This window comes from Salvelinus alpinus, chromosome 7, assembly GCF_045679555.1.
Source record: "Salvelinus alpinus chromosome 7, SLU_Salpinus.1, whole genome shotgun sequence".
Taxonomy (NCBI): domain Eukaryota; kingdom Metazoa; phylum Chordata; class Actinopteri; order Salmoniformes; family Salmonidae; genus Salvelinus; species Salvelinus alpinus.
The window spans coordinates 88377958-88399790 of record NC_092092.1 but is presented as its reverse complement, the minus strand read 5'-3'; the positions used below and the strand labels follow the sequence as shown (position 1 = coordinate 88399790).

Below are 21833 nucleotides of genomic sequence, written 5' to 3'. Positions count from 1 at the left end.
GAACTGAATAAAGTTGATCTCCTATACACCTTTGCTGTTTATAAATCATGCAACGTGGTTATATGTCCATGGTATTGCAACGGGACAAGTACACCAAAGGATTTCCTAGGTTTCCTTTCCTAGGATGTCAGGGCTGGCCAGACGGTGATGCTAAAGTGAGTTTATGGTGCCAGGCGCACCGCCAAACAGGCTCCTGCCAGGCTACTACTGTTACTGCTGCTGTTGCTACTACTGTTGCTACTACTGCTGTTACTGCTACTACTACTGCTGCTACTACTGCTGCTACTACTACTACTGCTACTGCTGCTGCTACATCTACTGCTACTGCTGCTGCTACATCTACTGCTGCTGCTACATCTACTACTACTGCTGCTTCTACTACTACTGCTAATGGTACTGCTAATACTACTGTTGCTACGGCTACTACTGCTGCTAATGCTACTGCTACTGTTACTGCTAATACTACTGTTACTGCTGCTGCTACTACTGTTACTGCTGCTACTACTACTGCTACTGTTGCTACAGCTACTGTTACTACTGCTACTGTTGCTACGGCTACTACTACTGCTACTGTTACTACTGTTACTACTACTACTGTTACTGTTACTACTGTTACTACTACTACTACTACTGCTACTGTTGCTACAGCTACTGTTACTGTTGCTACGGCTACTACTACTGCTGCTACTACTAATGCTACTAATACTGCTACGACTGCTGTTACTACTACTGTTGCTACGGCTACTACTACTGCCGCTACTGTTACTACAACTACTACTGCTACTACTACTGCCGCTACTGTTACTACAACTACTACTACTGCTACTACTGCTACTACTACTACTGCTACTACTGTTACTACTGTTACTACTACTGTTACTAGTCCTACTACTACTACTACTACTGCTACTACTGTTACTACTGTTACTACTACTGTTACTAGTCCTACTACTACTACTACTACTGCTACTACTGTTACTACTGTTACTACTACTACTACTACTGTTACTAGTCCTACTACTACTACTACTACTGCTACTACACCGTGGGCTCTACTACAACACCAACATATGTCTCTCACCGTCGACCTGGTGTGGTTTGAGTTTAGTGACCAGATTGCGGTGGACCTGCACCATGGGCTCCTTGGTCTCCTCGTCTACATCCAGCACCAGCTTGGTTGTGATTGGACAAGCCACGGCGGACGCCTCCTCCACCACGAGTACCTGGTCGGGAGGGACATATAGAGTCTAGTCTAAAAGCATTACAGTCTGTACATACAAATACATACTTTATTCTGCTGTTTGGGACAGGTTATGTTCCTAGGACTATAGGACAGCTGGGAGACTGTTCTGCTGGTTGGGACAGGTTATGTTCCTAGGAGTATAGGGCAGCCGGGAGACTGTTCTGCTGGTTGGGACAGGTTATGTTCCTAGGATTATAGGGCAGCCGGGAGACTGTTCTGCTGGTTGGGACAGTTTATGTTCCTAGGAGTACAGGGCAGCCGGGAGACTGTTCTGCTGGTTGGGACAGGTTATGTTCCTAGGATTATAGGACAGCTGGGAGACTGTTCTGCTGGTTGGGACAGGTTATGTTCCTAGGAGTACAGGGCAGCTGGGAGACTGTTCTGCTGGTTGGGACAGGTTATGTTCCTAGGAGTACAGGGCAGCTGGGAGACTGTTCTGCTGGTTGGGACAGGTTATGTTCCTAGGAGAACAGGGCAGCTGATCTTCTAGTCCACAAGCATTCAAACCTTCCTACTAAGGAAATCCTCAGCATCTTCCACTCTATTCAAAGAGCGCATTCAGTACATTTAAAACTCACTGTGGAAACATGGCTGCTACCATGCTCTTATCTGAACCACAATGCACCACACATCCATCTGGCTCCTTAGCGTACCATCGGGCAGAAGGAGTAGTTGACTCATTGATAGACTGATTCTACCTTCATTTCCATCCCATTAGCGGATGCCATGACAACAGCTCACACACAGTTGACTTTTTACCTCTCTGAGTTTCTCCCTGAGCTGCTCCCTCTCCGAGATGCGTCTCCTCCTCTCCTCCTCCTCCTTCAGGGCATCCCTCGTTTCAGTCCTCAGCTTGTCGTCCTTGAGGATTTTTCTGATCTTCTTCCTCTGTCCTTTAGGAGTGTCTCCATCCTCCTTCCCCGAGCCGTCCTCTCCTGACCCGCTCTGGAGGAGAGAATGAGGGTTAACCGGTGACTTTTCAACTTCAACCCCCAGGGGTCAACTGACCAATCTAATCACACATTGTGACCTATGATGTGGTAACAATCAAACATTGACCAATCAATGAATTCCAGACCAAATTCACAAATATAGAACTGTTTAGGAGTAAGGAGAAAGTCCTCTCCTTCCCTATACCTTGTCGTCGGATGAAGAATCCTGGACCTTGATGCGGCGCCGTTTCTTCTTCTGGGCGTAGCTCCTCTCCTCCTTCTTCTTCTTCTTCTTCTTGGAGGAGCGCGTGATCCTCCTGTGGATACTGCCTTCGTTCTCAGACGACGACTCCTCCTCTGACGACGACTCCTCCATCTCACTGATCTCTTCACTGATCTCCTCACTAACTCCTGACTCACTGCTGCTAGCTGACTCCTTAAAGTCTGAGTCTGCTGAGTCATCACTACCCACTGGAGAGGGGGAGGGAGGAAGAGAGAAGAGGGGAGGAGAAGAGAAGACAGGGAGAGGTTAAGGGGAGTGGGCACGGGGAGAGGGAGAAAGAATGAGAGAGAGGAGAGGGAGAAAGAGGGGGAGAGAGAAAGGCGGGAGGTAGAGTTGATTGAAAACAGTCATCAGTTTGCAGAGTAGGACTTTCATTCTGTTCCATAGGTGTTAATACACCGGCCTAGACAGACCAAGCGTCATGGTTACCTTCATCTCCTTCAGAAACACAGAGAAGGGTCAGGGGTTAGAGCAGTCCTTCTCAAATAGTGGGGCTCGGAGCGATGCGCGTGTGACCCCGGGGAACATGCTTTTCTTTGCGGCAGGGAGTAGTTTTTTTTGCACCGAACAAGAGCACACAGCACAGAGCAGGAGATATGAAGTGCAGATAACAAACCCTTAAGAGACACCATGGAAAAATATTTAACAGGGATGAAAAGAAAGGCGGAGAGACGGAGATAATGAGACAAACGTAAGTCTCACGAAAGGAGAAATATGACGACGCGCTTGGCTTCACTGTGACTACGGTGGGAGAGGAGGAAAGACCGGTATGTTTACTGTGTCTAAAACTGTTGGCAGCGGACAGCATGAAGCCAAATAAATGAAGGCGTCACTTAAAGACATTACACCCCAATCACGCTGATAAGCCGCTTGAGTGTTTTCAGCGAAAACGTGCCGAATATGGCCAACAATCGTCCCGCTTTGCAAAACGTTCTCATTGTAGCCATTAATCCTGACTTCCTCATTTTGATTTTAAAAAATCAGCACAAATTGTTTTATTCATTTTTGTTTTATAAGTTAAAGTGTTTCATATATTGTGCTCCTGAGTTAATGTTGCTGATCAATTTGAATTTATTATTTATTGATTATATTTTATTTTTCAGTATCTAATGGTCAAAAAAAATTAGTTTAAATAAGGCTTGAATTTTATTTATTTTTTCAGGCAAAAGTGATGCACTTTAAGTCTTTTCTGTTACAGACTAAAAAACAATGTTAATAAAGTCTTTGTTGTAAGTTGATCTATATTTCTTTCTTTTTTTGTTTTCTTTAATGTTAATAAGGATACAATGTTATGCAGAGGTGTACCTATAACAATTTTATAGACAAATGATACTATTTACAGTTGCGGCAGAGAGTTGGGGGGGCGCGAAATGTTTACTTCTTCCTAGGGGGGGGCGCGAAATGTTTACTTCTTCCTAGGGGGGGGCGCGAAATGTTTACTTCTTCCTAGGGGGGGGGGGCGCGAAATGTTTACTTCTTCCTAGGGGGGTAACAGAAAATAACTGAGAAGCACTGGGTTAGAGACAGACGTCAGTAAATCAGCTACATTTTACACTTCAGATAAACTAGGATACTTTTAATTTAAAAGTCTTAGTTTGCCAGTCTGTCGGATCGTCTCCTGCTATAATGAATAATATGCATCTACTAGCCATCTATTGATAGGATAGTCCTGTCCGTCACAAAGCGAGAGATGACAAGGTAACGCATTCTGCCATCTGTCCCGCCCCCCGGTACAATTTCTGCACACTGTGGTTGCAGTTTAATTTCCTTACAGAGCACGCTGGTGAATTAGAATGTAATGTAAATGGTAATGACGAGTGAAAATCCACTTGCCCTAATTGTTTTCTGGCACAAGTATTTTTTGGCCTGTTTCACATAGCAAGCCACGCGGGCTACTTAATTCATTTTTAATATAATACATCATTTAGAGAACAAACATCATTGGGCTAGCTCATATCTTGTAGTAAAACTTTAAAGACACCTAAACTCAAGAGAAGACAGGTTTAAATGTTGTCTTATTTAGAAAATAATCCTGATCATATAGGCCCAGATCATATTCAAAACAACAATACACTGAATTCATACAATGTCATTTAAATTGTAAAGTCTTTCTTTACCAGAGCTCTCTATCTCTGTTCCTGGAGAGCTACAGGCCTGTAGGTTTTCACTCAAACCCTAATCTAGCGCACCTGACTAATAATTAGCTGGTTGATAAACTGAATCATGTTCGGTTACAGCTGAGGTTCGAGTTACGACCTACAGGAGGGTATCTCTCCAGGAATCAAGGTTGGAGAGCCCTGTTCTACACAAAACCACAACTAATTCTTCCAATCTGGGAGGTAAACTAGAAAAAGTGTAAAATAATTTCACTGTCTATTTCGGATGGAATCTGGTACATTCTAGAGTTCCTTTGGCCAAAAATGCCAACCCTGGGTGTCCAGCCTCAGACCCCGGGGGCCCAGCCTCAGAGCCCGGGGGCCCAGCCTCAGAGCCCGGGGGCCCAGCCTCAGAGCCCGGGGGCCCAGCCTCAGAGCCCGGGGGCCCAGCCTCAGACCCCGGGGGCACAGCCTCAGACCCCGGGGGCCCAGCCTCAGACCCCGGGGGCCCAGCCTCAGACCCCAGGGGCCCAGCCTCAGACCCCGGGGGCCCAGCCTCAGACCCCGGGGGGGCCTGGCTGGCTACTTTTTCCATTTGGATGGCTACTCTATGTACTTGTGGAAAACACTGCAGAGGTCAGGGGTTAACTCAGTGGAGTTTAGGTCAAGTTGTATTGACAACACAGTGTACCATCTGCCTTGTAGAAACGGAGAGTCCAATATACAGCTTTCAGAAACAACAGCTCTACTGACCTGAGGACTGGTGGAAGGTTCCCCTCCCTGCTACCACCGTCTCCTCCACGATGGGTTTAATCTTCTGCTGGTCTCCACTCTCCTCTCCAGACCCTCCTCCCTCCTCCTCCACGTCATCAGACGATGAATCTTGTTGCTTGGCTCCTCTACCTCTGGCTTTGCGTTTCAGTTCGTACGACCGCCTCCGATCCCTGCCCTTGTTCTCCTTCTCCTCTCTTTCTTTCTTCACACGGCTGCTCCTCCGTTTCCCCGGCCCCAGTTTGCTGAGTCCCTTCATCTCCTTCTCCAGGTCAGAGTCGGAGTTCGAGGAGCCGTCCGAGTTCTTCTTCTTGGATGTCTTTTTGGCAGAAGCCGTGGAGGACTTCTTCTTCTTCTTTGCGTCTTCGTCTGAGTCGGACTCCGAGTTGTCTGAATCGTCGACTTTCAGTTTGCGTTTGGCCGCCAGCTTCTTCTCAGTCTTCACCTTGTCATTCTCCTCCTCCTCTCCGTCTTTCTTGCTGAGTTTGAACTGGCATCTTTTGAAGCTCCTGTTACCCTCGTTACCATCGGCGTCCTGCTGCGCATCCTCGTCCGAGCTGTGTTCCGCCGCTGCAGTCTGGAGCAGGATGTCCAGAACCTCGTCAGAGTCCACTTCTTGTTTAGAAGGGTCAGCGGTCACCTTGGAGGAGGCATTGCTCTGCTCCTCCTCCTCACGTTCCTTCTCCGAGCTGCCTTTGGTTCTACTCTTCAGCCTGCTGGGACTCTTGCCCTCTGAGTCGCTGTTCTCCTGAGAGGATTCGGCCATCTTGTTCTTCCCGTCCGATGACTTCCTGAGGGGTGTGGTCTTTGTGCGGCTGGAGCAACGGCTGTCCTCCTCAGAGCCCCCACCTTCCTCCACCTCACTCTCCTCCTTCCCTCCATCCTTACTCCTCTCCTTCTCTCCATCCTTACTCCTCTCCTTCCCTCCATCCTTACTCCTCTCCTCCTTCCCTCCATCCTTACTCCTCTCCTCCTTCCCTCCATCCTTACTCCTCTCCTTCCCTCCATCCTTACTCCTCTCCTTCTCTCCATCCTTATCCTTGCTCTTAGACCTGGAGGTGCGTGTGGTAACCACGGGAACGGGTGTCAGCTTCACGATCAGGTTCTTCACCTTGGGCATGGCCTTCTCCTTATGGGTTTCAAGTGACTTCCTGTTTGAGCCGGCGGCGGGACTCTCGGATTGGCTAGCAGCTGTGGGTTCCATGGCGTCGTTGCCGGGCGTTAACCCTGCGGAGTCCGCCAGACTCTCTACCATTTGGAAGAGCTCGTCAGGGACGGACGGCCCGACGGACACAATGTCTTTATCCCGGTCACCCTCCTCTTTTTCTCCATCCTCCTCCTCCTCCTCCACTTCCACTGCTGTCTGGTCTTTGGCCTGGCTGTCTGTCTCTGTGTCCGAGTGGTCCTGAGGCGCAGGGCTCCCCTCCATCTCTGCGTCCTCTGACAAGCCCCCATCCTCCTCTAGCTCCTCCCCATCCTCAGTGTCGGCCATTTTATCCTCTCCTGCCTCCTGTCCATCCTCAACCATGTTGTCAATCTGGTCGTGGCCGTCGGTGTTGGAGACAGCATCCCCGTTCTGCAGCCCCTGGTCCTGGGAAATGAACTGTGACTCCAAGTCCTCCTCTAGGGCAGCATGGGCCTTCTTCAGGTCAGCCAAAACAGACCTAGAGGGAGATAGATGGATGGATGAATGGATAGATTAGCCAAAAGAACAGAATTGGGTTGCCTCACTTACTTTGTAGCAGTCATAATATTAACATGTGTTAGGATACCTGAAGGCCTTGAGGTGTCTGGTCCCGCTGCCACCTCCTCCTGCTCCCTGCTCCTCCTCAGCCTGCTGGATGAAGGTGTTGTTGAGCCCTGTGGTCGTCTCAATCAGCTTCTTGGTCCTCTTCACCAGCTCCTTGAGGACTTTCAGGGTCTTATAGGAGAAGGTGAGGGTCCCTGACCCGTCTGAATGCTCCTTACCGTTCACCACAGCTTTACCATGGTGGTGGTGACCTTTAGCCTTACTGTGCCCTTTCACCTCCCTCTCTTTCTTGCGTCCCGTGCGCCAAAAGCTCTCCAGCTTGGTCATGATGTTGGAGCAGTTGGAGGCGATGTCTGAGAGGGGCTGAGGGCTGCAGATATAGCAGGACCATTTACTGTCGTCGTCGGTGATCATGGACAGCTCCTTGCGCCCCAGGTTACGCAGGACGCACTTCTTACAGAAGGCGTTGTGGCAGTAGTCACAGCAGATCAGGTTGCCCCCTTCAGCACACCACCTTGGGGCGGAGTTAAGATAGCGAGGAAAGTCAACATCAAAACGTGACGTATCTTAAATTGGGATTTGCAGCTGTTGTTGGGAAGTAATGAATCCTTCTAAAAATGACAAGTAGTGCACTATATAGGGGATAGGGCGCCATCTGGTCTAAAGTAATGCACTATATAGGGGATAGGGCGCCATCTGGTCTAAAGTAGTGCACTATATAGGGGATAGGGCGCCATCTGGTCTAAAGTAGTGCACTATATAGGGGATAGGGTGCCATCTGGTCTAAAGTAGTGCACTATATAGGGGATAGGGCGCCATCTGGTCTAAAGTAGTGCACTATATAGGGGATAGGGCGCCAGGTGGGACGTAGCCCTTGGTGTGGACTAAAATAGGTGCCGGGACTCTTCGAATGTAGGTACTCGTAATCGAGAGCCAATATTGTACAAGAGGTGGCGACACTCAAGCAGTAGAACAGAGACCTTATGGCAGCTAGAACAACGGAGACCGTTTGAGGTGACCTACCTGCACTGTTCGTCCATGCCGTCCTCGTCTTTATTGATGTCATCGCTGGTGTAATAGTTATAGCACGACTAGAGGAAGAGAAGACAACAAGGGAGGAACATAGTGATTGCACAGATATTACATTTTTGGCTGATACCGATATTGTCCTTGCCTAAATAAAACGATACCGATAACCGATATTTACAATTTTAGCCTTTTAAGCATTCTAGTACAGTTAAATAGTTTGGACGCAGCGGTCTAAGGCACTGCAAGAGGCGTCACTACAGTCCCTGGTTTGAATCCAGACTATCACATCCGGACGTGATTGGGAGTCCCATAGGGTGGCGCACAATTGGCCCAGCGTCAGATACCGATGTAGCTAATATCGGCCGATTCAGATATGTTCACCGATATATCGTGCATCCCTAGAGAATATAATACTGAGATCTGTCTTTACCTGCCAAATATCACATTTCTGTTCAAAAGACAAACATCAGCTTCAAAACATTCAACTACTACAGGTCTACCTCTATGGACAGTGTTGCAGGATAGTGTTACAGGTGGATCTAAACTACCACAGGTCGACCTCTACGACCTGAATTGCAATGTCCATACTGTGAAATGCCTAAGACAGCGCTACAGGGAGACAGGACGGATAGCTTATCGTCCTCGCAGTGGCAGACCACGTGTAACAACACCTGCACCGGATCGGTACATCTGAACATCACACCTGCGGGACAGGTACAGGATGGCAACAACAACTGCCCGAGTTACACCAGGAACGCACAATCCCTCCATCAGTGCTCAGACTGTCCGCAATAGGCTGGACTGAGGGCTTGTAGGCCTGTTTTAACTTCTTGGAACTATAGGGGGTGCTGTTCCGCATTAGCATATTTGGGTCTCCAAATTAAACTGCCTCGTGCTAAATTCTTGATCGTACAATATGCATATTATTGTTATTATTGGATAGAAAACACTTTCTAGTTTCTATAGAAGTTGGAATTTTGTCTCTGAGTGGTACAGAACAATATCTACAGCACTTTTCATGACAGGGGTCAGATTTCAGAAATTTTTACCCCTGATCTGGAGTCTGTTTTTAAGGCGACAGTGAATGCTATGAAGAAACCGACACTGCCTACGTCTTCCTCTGGGTGTCTGTACGTCATCACGTTTTGAATGGAATCGATTGCACAATCACAGCCATTATAAAAGAACAAAACGTATAGGTACCTCCCTTTCTCGTCGCGCGCCTGAAGCGTGAAGGACATCGGACTTGCCTCATTCCAAATCGTTGTCTAACCAGCAATATTTCTCCGGTCATGTTTTCAGTCGTTATAGTTGTTAAAAACATCATAATGTAGTTAATTTGAACCGTTTTATAGCAATGTATATCCGTTTAGTGCGATTCTGAGGAATTTATTTGTCGTGCACTCTGAAACTTTGGACACGTTTTGTGGTCCCGTTCGATCGTTAGTGGATATTTCGAAGGACAGAGGACATCTATCGACCAAAAGAAGATTACAACATAGAAAGGATACATTGCCCAAGAATCTGATGGAAGAACAGCTCAAAGTAAGCAATATTTAATATGATAAATCGTTGTTCTGTCGAAATATTTTAAACGCATATTTCGCCATTTTGTTTGTTATCGCGTCACTTGGCGAACCCTGTATTGAAAAGTAAGGATAATTTTAAAAATGTAAGTCAGCGGTTGCATTAAGAACTAATTTGTCTTTCGATTCCTGTCAACCCTGTATTTTTTAGTCAAGTATATGATTAGCTTTCAATTAAACTAGATCACTCTGATAGATGACGTCAGACATATTGAGGCTTGATTTCCTAGTATTTTTATTGTGTAACCACGGTTTTGTATGGCTAAATATGCACCTTTTCGAACAAACTGTATATGTATGTTGTAAAATGATGTTACAGGAGTGTCATCGGAAGAATTCTGAGAAGGTTAGTGAAAAAATTAATATATTTTGGCGGTGATTACGTTATAGCGCTCTTTGGCTGGAATCGATGCTCTGGTAACGTTTTCACATGTGGTATGCTAACTTATCGATTTATTGTGTTTTCGCTGTAAAACGCTTAGAAAATCTGAAATATTGTCTGGAATCACAAGATCTGGGTCTTTCCATTGCTATGCTTTGTCTATTCTTATGAAATGTTTTATTAAGAGTAAATTGGTCATACACGTTGCTCTCTATAGTAATTCTAGTCGTCTTGTGATGGTCGGTGCAATTGTAAACTGTGATTTCTACCTGAAATATGCACTTTTTTCTAACAAAACCTATCCTATACCATAAATATGTTATCAGACTGTCATCTGAAGAGGTTTTTTCTTGGTTAGTGGCTATCAATATCTTAGTTTAGCCGAATTGGTGATAGCACCTGAAGTAGTAAGAAACTGATGGAGTTAGAAAAGTGGTGTATTTTGCTAACGTGGTTAGCTAATAGATTTACATATTGTGTCTTCCCTGTAAAACATTTTAAAAAACAGAAATGATGGGTTTATTCACAAGATCTGTATCTTTCATCTGGTGTCTTGGACTTGTGATTTAATGATATTTAGATGCTACTATTTACTTGTGAAGCTATGCTAGCTATGCTAATCAGTGTGGGGGGGGTGGGGGGTGCTCCCGGATCCGGGGTAGAGGCTCGTTAGAGGTTAAGGCAGGTTCTCACCAGACATCACCGTCAACAAAGTCGCCTATGGGCACAAACCCACCGTCGCTGGACCAGACAGGACTGGCAAAAACTGCTCTTCACTGACGAGTCGCGGTTCTGTCTCACCAGGGGTGATGGTCGGATTCGCACTTATCGTCGAAGGAATGAGCGTTACACCACGGCCTGTACTCTGGAGCGGGATCGATTTGGAGGTGGAGGGTCCGTCATGGTCTGGGGCGGTGTGTCACAGCATCATCTGACTGAGCTTGTTGTCATTGCAGGCAACTTCAACGCTGTGCGTTACAGGGAGGACATCCTCCTCCCTCATGTGGTACCCTTCCTGCAGGCTCATCCTGACAATGCCACCAGCCATGCTGCTCGTTCTGTACGTGATTTCCTACAAGACAGGAATGTCAGTGTTCTGCCATGGCCAGCGAAGAGCCCGGATCTCAATCTCATTGAGCACGTCTGGGACCTGTTGGATCAGAGGGTGAGGGCTAGGGCCATTCCCCCCAGAAATCTCTGGGAACTTGCAGGTGCCTTGGTGGAAGAGTGGGGTAACATCTTACAGCAAGAACTGGCAAATCTGTTGCAGTCCATGAGGAGGAGATGCACTGCAGTACTTAATGCAGCTGGTGGCCACACCAGATACTGACTTACTTTTGATTTTGACCCCCCCCCTTTGTTCAGGGACACATTATTCCATTTCTGTCAGTCACATGTCTGTGGAACTTGTTCAGTTTATGTCTCAGTTGAGGAATCTTGTAATGTTCATACAAATATTTACACATGTTAAGTTTGATGAAAATAAACGCAGTTGACAGTGAGAGGACATTTCTTTTTTTGCTGAGATTATATATATATATAGTGGGGAGAACAAGTATTTGATACACTGCCGATTTTGCAGGTTTTCCTACTTACAAAGCATGTTGAGGTCTGTAATTTTTATCATAGGTACACTTCAACTGTGAGAGACGGAATCTAAAACAAAAATCCAGAAAATCACATTGTATGATTTTTAAGTAATTCATTTGCATTTTATTGCATGACATAGGTAAATGTGATATTTCCGTTTATAGAACTAAGAATTCAGACCCTTTACTCAGGATATTGTTGAAGCACCTTCGGAAGCGATTACAGCCTTGAGTCTTCTTGGGTATGATACTACAAGCTTGGCATACCTGTATTTGGGGAGTTTCTCCCATTCTTCTCTGCAGATCCTCTCAAGCTCTGTCAGGTTGGATGGGGAGCATCGCTGCACAGCTATTTTCAGGCCAGAGATGTTCAATCGGGTTCAAGTCCGGGCTCTGGCTGGGCCACTCCAGGACATTAAGAGACTTGTCCCGAAGCCACTACTGCGTTGTCTTGGCTGTGCGCTCAGGGTCGTTGTCCTGTTGGAAGGTGTACATTCTCCCCAGTCTGAGGTCCTGAGCGCTCTGGAGCAGGTTTTCATCAAGGATCTCTGTACTTTGCTCCGTTCATCTTTCCCTTGATCCTGACTAGTCTCCCAGTCCCTGCCGCTGAAAAACATCCCCACAGCATGATGCTGCCACCACGCTTCACCGTCGGGATGGTGCCAGGTTTCCTCCAGACGTGACGCTTGGCATTCAGGCCAAAGAGTTCAATCTTGGTTTCATCAGAATAGAGAATCTTTTTTCTCATGGTCAGAGTTCTTTAGGTGCTTTTTTTGGCAAACTCCAAGTGGGCTGTCATGTGCCTTTTACTGAGGAGTGGCTTCCATCTGACCACTCTACCATAAAGGCCTGATTGGTGGAGTGCTGCAGAGATGGTTGTCCTTCTGGAAGGTTCTCCCATCGCCACAGAGGAACTCTGGAGCTCTGTCAGAGTGACCATCGGGTTCTTGGTCACCTCCCTGACCTAGTCCCCTGGCCAAACTGAGTAATCGGGGGAGAAGCTCTAGAGTCTTGGTGGTTCCAAACGTCTTCCATTTAAGAATAATGGAGGCCTTGAAGACCTTCAATGCTGCAGACTTTATTTGTTTTTAATTTTACAAGATTTGCAAAAATTTCTCACAACCTGTTTTCATTTTGTCATTATGGGGTATTGTGTGCAGATTCACTTAAATTCAATTTTTCTCATCAATTTTAGAATAAGCCTGTAACGTAACAAAACGTGGAAAAAGCCAAGGTGTCCAAATATTTTCCGAAGGCACTGTAGGCTAGCTGTATGTATATCGATTTTAACGTTTTCACCAAATAAGCTTTGTTGTACAATTAAAGATCAAATACACTGCATTTCAAACTACAATAATCTAATGAATGCAGGTCTTGGTAAATTATATCTAGGGTAGGGGTCACTATTTTCACCTCCGGATGAAAAGCGTGCCCAAAGTAAACTGCCTGTTACTCAGGCCCAGAAGCTAGGATATGCATATAATTGGTATATTTGAAAAATAGAAAACTCTAAAGTTTCCAGAACTGTTAAAATAATGTCTGTGAGTATAACAGAACTGATATGGCCTGAGAAAAATCCACCAAGGAAGTGGGATTTTTTTTCTTTTTTTTCCTCTTCTATTGAATGCCATTACAGTATCCATTGCCCTAGGACTCAAATTTCACTTCCTATGTCTTCCACCAGATGTCAACAGTCTTTAGAAATTGTTTCAGGCTTGTATTCTGAAAATGAAGGAGTAAGACCACTCTGAGTGAATGGATAGTGGAAAGACCCCAGACCTGTTTGCTGCACACGACCGAGAACGCGCCTTTCTTGTTTTTCTTTTATATTGACGAAGCTAATGTCCGGTTGAAATATTATTGATTCTTATGACTAAAAACAACCTGAGGATTGATTATAAACATCGTTTGACATGTTTCTACGAACTTTACTGATACTTTTTGGATTTTTCGTCTGCCTGTTGTGACTGCCTTTGAGCCTGTGGATTACTGAACAAAACTGAGGTTTTTGGATTTAAAAGAGAGACTTTATCGAACAAAACATGGATCAAGGTATAATTTGACACGCTCTGAATACAACTAACAAGGCAAAACGGTTGAATTAGGAACACGACCTCCTGTCCGTCTCCACCTGTTTGAACAGCGTGCTAGCCTATCCACTTTGTTCACATTTTCAAATCAAGTGACCTACCTTCTCAGAATGAGAACGAGACGCCAATTTCTTATATAATTGTGTCTAATGCTTATTGCACTTTTCTAAAACACAGACTAGACAGCTCGTATAAACAGTCTTTGGCTAATATGCTGCTAGTGGTAGGTGGAACCCCAATGCCGCGTGCGACAAACGGACCATTTCCAGAATGTTGATTGATAATCTTGTTTTGGTAATGTCTTCTCTGTTAAAGCGTTGAAGCATAAACAGGACTCGAAAGGTTAACTTCTCTATTACAGTAAAATAATCAATGTTTGTCTCCATATGACACATTCTGTTCCAACAAACCTCAAATGGAAAAAATACCGAGTTGAAACCGCTTGTCAGAGGAAAAAGTGATCTCTCATATTTGTTTTTGTGAGGGGCAGGGACTCGGTGAGAGTGGCAGGGGGAGGGGTGAGAGTGGCAGGGGTGAGAGTGGCAGGGGAAGGGGTGAGAGTGGCAGGGGGAGGGGTGAGAGTGGCAGGGGGAGGGGTGAGTGGCAGGGGGAGGGGTGAGAGTGGCAGGGGGAGGGGTGAGAGTGGCAGGGGGGAGGGGTGAGAGTGGCAGGGGGAGGGGTGAGTGGCAGGGGGAGGGGTGAGAGTGGCAGGGGAAGTGGTGAGAGTGGCAGGGGGGAGGGGTGAGAGTGGCAGGGGAAGTGGTGAGAGTGGCAGGGGGGAGGGGTGAGAGTGGCAGGGGAAGGGGTGAGAGTGGCAGGGGGAGGGGTGAGAGTGGCAGGGGGAGGGGTGAGTGGCAGGGGGAGGGGTGAGAGTGGCAGGGGAAGTGGTGAGAGTGGCAGGGGGGAGGGGTGAGAGTGGCAGGGGGGAGGGGTGAGAGTGGCAGGGGGGAGGGGTGAGAGTGGCAGGGGGGGGGTGAGAGTGGCAGGGGGGAGGGGGGAGTGGCAGGGGGAGGGGTGAGAGTGGCAGGGGAAGTGGTGAGAGTGCCAGGGGGGAGGGGTGAGAGTGGCAGGGGGAGGGGTGAGTGGCAGGGGGAGGGGTGAGAGTGGCAGGGGAAGTGGTGAGAGTGGCAGGGGAAGTGGTGAGAGTGGCAGGGGGGAGGGGTGAGAGTGGCAGGGGGAGGGGTGAGAGTGGCAGGGGAAGTGGTGAGAGTGGCAGGGGGGAGGGGGGAGAGTGGCAGGGGGGAGGGGGGAGAGTGGCAGGGGGAGGGACTTGGTGTGAACATGAGGACACAAACGCTCATAAAAATGATTTTTTTTAAATAAAAGAAAGTGATTCTTGCAATATTGGCATTTGGAATATCTCGCAAAAACATAAATTCAAATGAATCATATATATATATATATATATATGGCCCAACCCTAAAGGAGCATGGTGGTGCTCAGACAGAGAGAAAGACAAGCAGGCAGAGACAATCATCCCACAATCACAGACTAAAAGAGAGGAAAGGATATGTGAGAGAGACGGATAGACAGAATTTGATAGAGACAGACAAATAGATAGATGGAAAGAGGTCTAGCCCAAGAGACAAATAGATAGATGGAAAGATGTCTAGCCCGATAGGAGAGACATTTACATTTACATTTAAGTCATTTAGCAGACGCAGAGACAGATGAAAGACAGACAGAGAGGGTGTTGCAGGTGTATCTACCTTGCAGAGGAGCACATGGAGCATGGGGTGCTCAAACACTGAGTGGCGCTGGAAGTGGTTGACCTGCTGTCCACAGGCGGTGCAGTCTATTCTCTCCTGCAAAGTGGTATCTGGATAAACACAGAGGAAGACCGGGAGACAAACATGTTTCGTTTACATCCAATATCAATCCCAAACGGATTGAATTCATTAAACTGACAACAGTTCTGGATATTAGGCTGTAGGAAGACCCATTCCTTGTCAAAAACCTGTTTAAGAAAACGACGGGAGGATTCAAACAATTTATCTGACTATTCACTGGTTAGTAGTAGTGTGATATACACAGTGAGGAGACCAACCTGTGTTTTTGACTGAGGGCCCCCCCCTGGAGGGGGTCCCCACCCTGGGCTTGTGTCTGTGTGGGCCATATCTGAGTACTTGTAATTCAAACAGACAGATGAAACAGTTTGCATGTGTTTATCTGACTATGGCACCCTATTCCCTACATAGTGCACTACTTTTGACCAGGGCCCATAACTCTCAACAAGTGCTCTTTCACCACCACATAAACCTTGAACATCAACTCAGAATAGACCAGCAAAAACATTATTACTCACCTTGAACATCAACTCAGAATAGACCAGCAAAAATATTATCCACAAAGCGTGTAAATGCACCTTCTGGCTCCACAATGATATGAAGAGGCATTAAAACACATGCTGGCCCCAGGTCGTGGTAGACCTTACCATCTGAGGGGTTGTCAGAGGCTCCATCTTCCTGTCCACTCTCGTCCGAGGCGTCAGACTTATTCCCTCCCGTGTGCTTGGCTGCGACAGCAGGCTTCCTCTTGGTGTGAGAAGAGGAGGGTCTCTCAGACTCTGCTGAGCTCCCAGGCTGAGGAGTTAACAACAGTCAACATGAGTCTAATGAAAAACCTCAGAATAGACCCTGAGTGATCGTCCTGTTATCTGCTACAGAAGCTACAGGCCGGCTGTGTACCAAATGGCACCCTATCTAGTGCACTACTTTTAACCAGCTCTGGTAAGACATTAATGGTTTGTTCTCAGGTGGATACATTTGAAAAAGTGAGCAGGTAAATAGACAGACAATCTGATGTTGACCTACTTCCTCCTCCTCCATCATCTGGTCTGTAATCGGATGTTGATCTACTTCCTCCTCCTCCATCATCTGGTCTGTAATCGGAAGTTGATCTACTTCCTCCTCCATCATTTGGTCTGTAGATTCAGCTGAGGCCTTACTCATTTTACCTGCCAACAACAACAAATCCCACTATTAGGTCGGAAATTATACAATTAAAAAGGACGGGACGGGGGGGGGGGGGTTTAGAGTGGACTAAATTACCATCAAGTTATAGGCTCTTTCCTTTTTGTAAGTAAAAGTTAACTCAGAAGCAAAACAGCCTGATCTTAACTTTTTAGGGATAGGGGGCAGCATTTTCACTTTGGATGAATAGCGTGCCCAAATTGAACTGCCACCTACTCTGTCCCAGATGCTAATATATGCATATTATTATTACTATTGGATAGAAAACACTCTGAAGTTTCTAAAACTGTTTGAATTATGTCTGTGAGTATAACAGAACTCATATGGCAGGCGAACTTCCAAACAGGAAGTGAGAATTCTGAGGTGGTGTTTTTCTACTCATCGCCTACTCAAATCCCAGGAAGATATGGATTTGTTTGCACTTCCTTCACCTTCCACTAGATGTCAACAGTCGGTAGAACGTTGAATGAAGTTTATACTATGATGTGGGACCGGATGGTAGGTGTTTCAGTCAGTGGTCTGGCAGATTGCCAGTTCCTGGTCACGCGCATTCCTCATGATATCGCCTTGCGTTCCATAACTTTTACAGACACGAAGGAATGCTCCGGTTGGAACGTTATTGGATATATATGATAACATCCTGAAGATTGATTATCTACTTAGTTTAACCAGTTTATTCGACCTGTGATATAACTTTTTGAAGTTTTCTGACGTTATGCCTTGTACGAGCCTTTGGATGTGTACTAAACGCGCTAGCAAAAGTAGCTATTTGGACATAAATAATTGACATTATCGAACAAAACAACAATTTATTGTCGAACTAGGATTCCTGGGAATGCATTCTGATGAAGATAATCAAAGTGAATATTTATGATGTAATTTTGTATTTCTGTTGACTCCAACATGATGGAGAAATGTTATTTATATTTGAGCGCCGTCTCAGATTATTGCATGGTGCTTTTTCCGTAAAGTTTTTTTTTAATCTGACACAGCGGTTGCATTAAGAACAAGTGTATCTTTAATTCTATGTAAAACATGTATCTTTCATCAAAGTGTATGATGAGTATTTCTGTTATTAGATGTGGCTCTCTGCAATTTCTCCGGATATTTTGGAGGAATTTCTGAACATGGCGCCAATGTAAACTAAGATTTTTTTATATAAATATGCACATTATCGAACAAAAAAATACATGTATTGTGTAACATGATGTCCTATGAGTGTCATCTGATGAAGATCAAAGGTTAGTGATTAATTTTATCTCTATTTCTGTTTTTGTGACTCCTATCTTTGGCTGGGAAAATGGCTGTGTTTTTTGAACTTGGTGGTGATCTAACGTAATCATATGTTGTGTTTTCGCTGTAAAGCATTTATTTTTTTTTATTTTTTTTTAATCGGACACGATGTTTATCTTTCATTTGCTGTATTGGACTTGTTAATGTGTGAAAGATACATATTTAAAAATATTTTTTTTTTAATTTCCCGCGCTGCCTTTTCAGCGGAATGTTGTGGGGGGGGGGGGGTTCCGCTAGCGGAACGGGTGTCCTAGAAAGGTTCATCAAGATCGAGGGCTTTGTCCAAAATGGCACCCTGTTCCCTATGGGCCCTGGCCAAATGTAGTGCACTATTTAGGGAATAGGGTGCGAATTCAGATGCAACACTAGATATAATGTTGGCTGTTAGAAACTAAGTTCACTAACAGCAAGGCTAGAATCTAAACTATAACTACTGTAACTGTATTCAGTACTGTACTCAACATGCAGCACCAATGGGGCAGCACCAATGGAGCAGCCCGGCAGCACTAATAGAGCAGCACCAATGGGGCAGCCCGGCATCACCAATGGGGCAGCCCGGCATCACCAATGGGGCAGCCCAGCAGCGCCAATGGAGCAGCCCAGCATCACTAATGGAGCAGCCCAGCATCACCAATGGGGCAGCCCAGCATCACCAATGGGGCAGCCCAGCATCACCAATGGGGCAGCCCAGCAGCGCCAATGGGGCAGCCCAGCAGCGCCAATGGAGCAGCCCAGCATCACCAATGGGGCAGCCCAGCATCACCAATGGGGCAGCCCAGCAGCGCCAATGGGGCAGCCCAGCAGCGCCAATGGAGCAGCCCAGCATCACCAATGGGGCAGCCCAGCAGCACTAATGGGAGTTTGAGTGGAACTTTGGCTCTATTGGACATGGGACCTAAATAACCCAGATTAGCTAGGCCTACTGTTTCAACAAAAAAAATCTGACTTCCACCATTATAAAAACAATGCGAACATGCGAAATTAGCAACCATGAGCAGTAACTAGATAGTTCAAATCAAATGTTATTTGTCACATGCCTTCGTGAACAACAGGTGTAGACTAACAGTGAAATGCTTCATAAACAACAGGTGTAGACTAACAGTGAAATGCTTCATAAACAACAGGTGTAGACTAACAGGGAAATGCTTCATAAACAACAGGTGTAGACTAACAGTGAAATGCTGACTGACAGCCCTTCCCAACAATACAGAGAGAAAGAAAATAGAGAAATAATAGAAAAGTAAAACACGTAATAAAAGTTATAATAAATACACAATGAGTAACCTGACTATATACACAGAGTACCAGTACTGAGTCAATGAGTAACCTGACTATATACACAGAGGACTGAGTCAATGAGTAACCTGGATATATACACAGGGTACCAGTACTGAGTCAATGAGTAAACTGGATATATACAGAGTACCAATACTGAGTCAATGAGTAACCTGACTATATACACAGAGTACCAGTACTGAGTCAATGAGTAACCTGGATATATACAGAGTACCAGTACTGAGTCAATGAGTAACCTGACTATATACACAGAGTACCAGTACTGAGTCAATGAGTAACCTGACTATATACACAGAGTACCAGTACTGAGTCAATGAGTAACCTGACTATATACACAGAGTACCAGTACTGAGTCAATGAGTAACCTGACTATATACACAGAGTACCAGTACTGAGTCAATGAGTAACCTGACTATATACACAGAGTACCAGTACTGAGTCAATGAGTAACCTGGATATATACAGAGTACCAGTACTGAGTCAATGAGTAACCTGACTATATACACAGAGTACCAGTACTGAGTCAATGTGCAGGAGTACGAGGTAATAACATGGCTATATTCAAGGTAAAATAACAACCCAATGTTTATATCACAGGACAAATTAGCTAGCTAGCTACATTTCCATAAATGTTTAATGCTTTTCGACCTGTCCCAAATTAATATATTTGGTTCAGAGTTCGTTTTGATATTTCAACCTGCATGTCCTGATCTCCTCGTAATACTACGATTCGTATTATTACTAAAGCCAACTAATGTCAGGTAACTATTTCAGCTAAAAATGCAGTTACAACAGCTCGACGTAAAGAAAAAAGCCCCGTGTGTGAGCTACCTAAAGGTTTAACTCCAGCCATTATCTAGCAATGTTTATTGACATTCTGCGTCATCATAGTGATTCTGTTGAGCATCCCCAGAATGCATCGGTTTCCTGTCTGGCGCGAATAAACTAACTAACATGGACCGTGTCTGCTACAATGGATGTTTTCTGACATGCACAGAGTACACAGAAATCAGGCGAGCTGGAAGAAAAACGTAATACAAAAACAGGGTCTCATCCCATCAAAGGCGAACTAACTAACGGGTTGTCTGTGCACTAAGTCAGCCTGACAGCTATCAAAACCACCTTTTATTTGTCACATGCGCCGAATTACAACGGTTTAGACCCTTACCGCGAAATGCTTACTTACGAACCCTTAACCAACAATGCCGTTTTAATTAGAAAAGATTTACTAAATAAACCACCCCAAAAAGTTAAACAATGAAATAACAAGAACGCGGCGATATACATGGTGTACCGGTATCGAGTCAATGTGCTGGGTACAGGTTAGTCAACGTCAACAACCATGTTTTATTTCACCTTTATTTAACCAGGTAGGCTAGTTGAGAACAAATTCTCATTTACAACTGCGACCTGGCCAAGATAAAGCATAGCAGTGCGACACATACAACAACAGAGTTACACATGGAATAAACAAGCATACAAGTCAATAACACAATAGAAAACAGTGTGATCAAACTGTATATACAAAAATCCAACAACACTGCAGTATGTCAATATTTCAGACATCAGATTTCCGGGCAACCCTGCAATACCGTTTCATGCATGGTCCAGTGCATTCAGAGGCGTGCAACGAAATGCATGCATCAGTTTATCCCCCTCGCCAGAATAAATGTCAGATCTCACATTAGTTAGCATGCTAGGTAGCTGCAGCTATTTATACATTCCCGGGCAAAACACAGGTGGAATTCCACCGCACACGCTGAAATGATTTGTGCTACAACGTTTACCATTTCAAAAAGACTCACTTAGTAATAGTGGTTGAGTTAGTTAGCTAGGTTATAAATCCTCCATTATCACAACAGTAGCCTTTTTCATACTGTAGCTAGCTACGTTGGTACCATGGGAAACTGCAGGCTGCGCTGCGTAACACCGGAACATAGCTAGCTAACTAGCCTAGCCCAGAGCATCAATGCAAAGTTGCTAACGTTAGGCACTGCTTTGAGGAAAAGCTAATACCTACTGTACTCTTTTGTCATTTCTTGAATGACTTTGGCACGTCGTCCCGGAGATGCAAAACTGATAATTCTCAGTCATTTCTATTTTAGAAAAATGTTAGAATATTGAAGCAAACCTTTCAGTGGAGACAAAGCAAAGGCGCCATTTTACCGGATGGCTTGAGACGCACTGAAATGGCACGTTTAGCCCAAATCCTATCTGTTATCCTATTGGTTGTTGAGTCAGGAAATTATGGCTGATTGGCTAAATCGTTTTGAGCATTCCCATACGTTTAGAATTCATTGTGAACCGTAATCTCTCAATCTACTGGCGATTTTTTTTGTGTTCCACCTCTTTGCTCTGGTTTTTATTTTTGATTCATTCTACAATGGAAATGCCACATGGAAGTGCCAATATTTTCTCTGATAATCTGAGCCTCCCATAGAGGCAGGCTGCATTCTGGTCTGTCTTGAATTCTAAACTCTATTGTGCTAGACTCTAAGCTTTAGTCTATTGCGCTGCCAAA

At 45.4% G+C, this 21833-nt stretch overlaps 1 protein-coding gene across 8 annotated transcripts in view; it reads right to left on the bottom strand.

The window, feature by feature from the left end:
- LOC139581830 (transcriptional regulator ATRX-like) overlaps positions 1 to 21506 on the bottom strand; it is a 41387-nt gene extending 19881 nt beyond the window's left edge. For 2 of the 8 annotated variants that reach the window (XM_071412035.1, XM_071412038.1), the window contains exons 1-10: positions 21333 to 21506; positions 16565 to 16707; positions 16186 to 16333; positions 15461 to 15570; positions 8099 to 8166; positions 7098 to 7589; positions 5308 to 6989; positions 2381 to 2646; positions 2003 to 2188; positions 1082 to 1247 (exon numbers count right to left, since the gene is read on the bottom strand). In XM_071412035.1, coding sequence (XP_071268136.1) covers positions 1082 to 1247; positions 2003 to 2188; positions 2381 to 2646; positions 5308 to 6989; positions 7098 to 7589; positions 8099 to 8166; positions 15461 to 15570; positions 16186 to 16333; positions 16565 to 16707; positions 21333 to 21348 — 3277 coding nt within the window. In that variant the 5' untranslated portion in view covers positions 21349 to 21506. Of the gene's footprint in view, positions 1 to 1081; positions 1248 to 2002; positions 2189 to 2380; positions 2647 to 5307; positions 6990 to 7097; positions 7590 to 8098; positions 8167 to 15460; positions 15571 to 16185; positions 16334 to 16564; positions 16708 to 21328 lie in introns of all 8 variants that reach the window. The other 6 variants (XM_071412042.1, XM_071412043.1, XM_071412039.1 and 3 more) reach the window with 5 other exon arrangements.
- Positions 21507 to 21833: the final 327 nt, after the last annotated feature.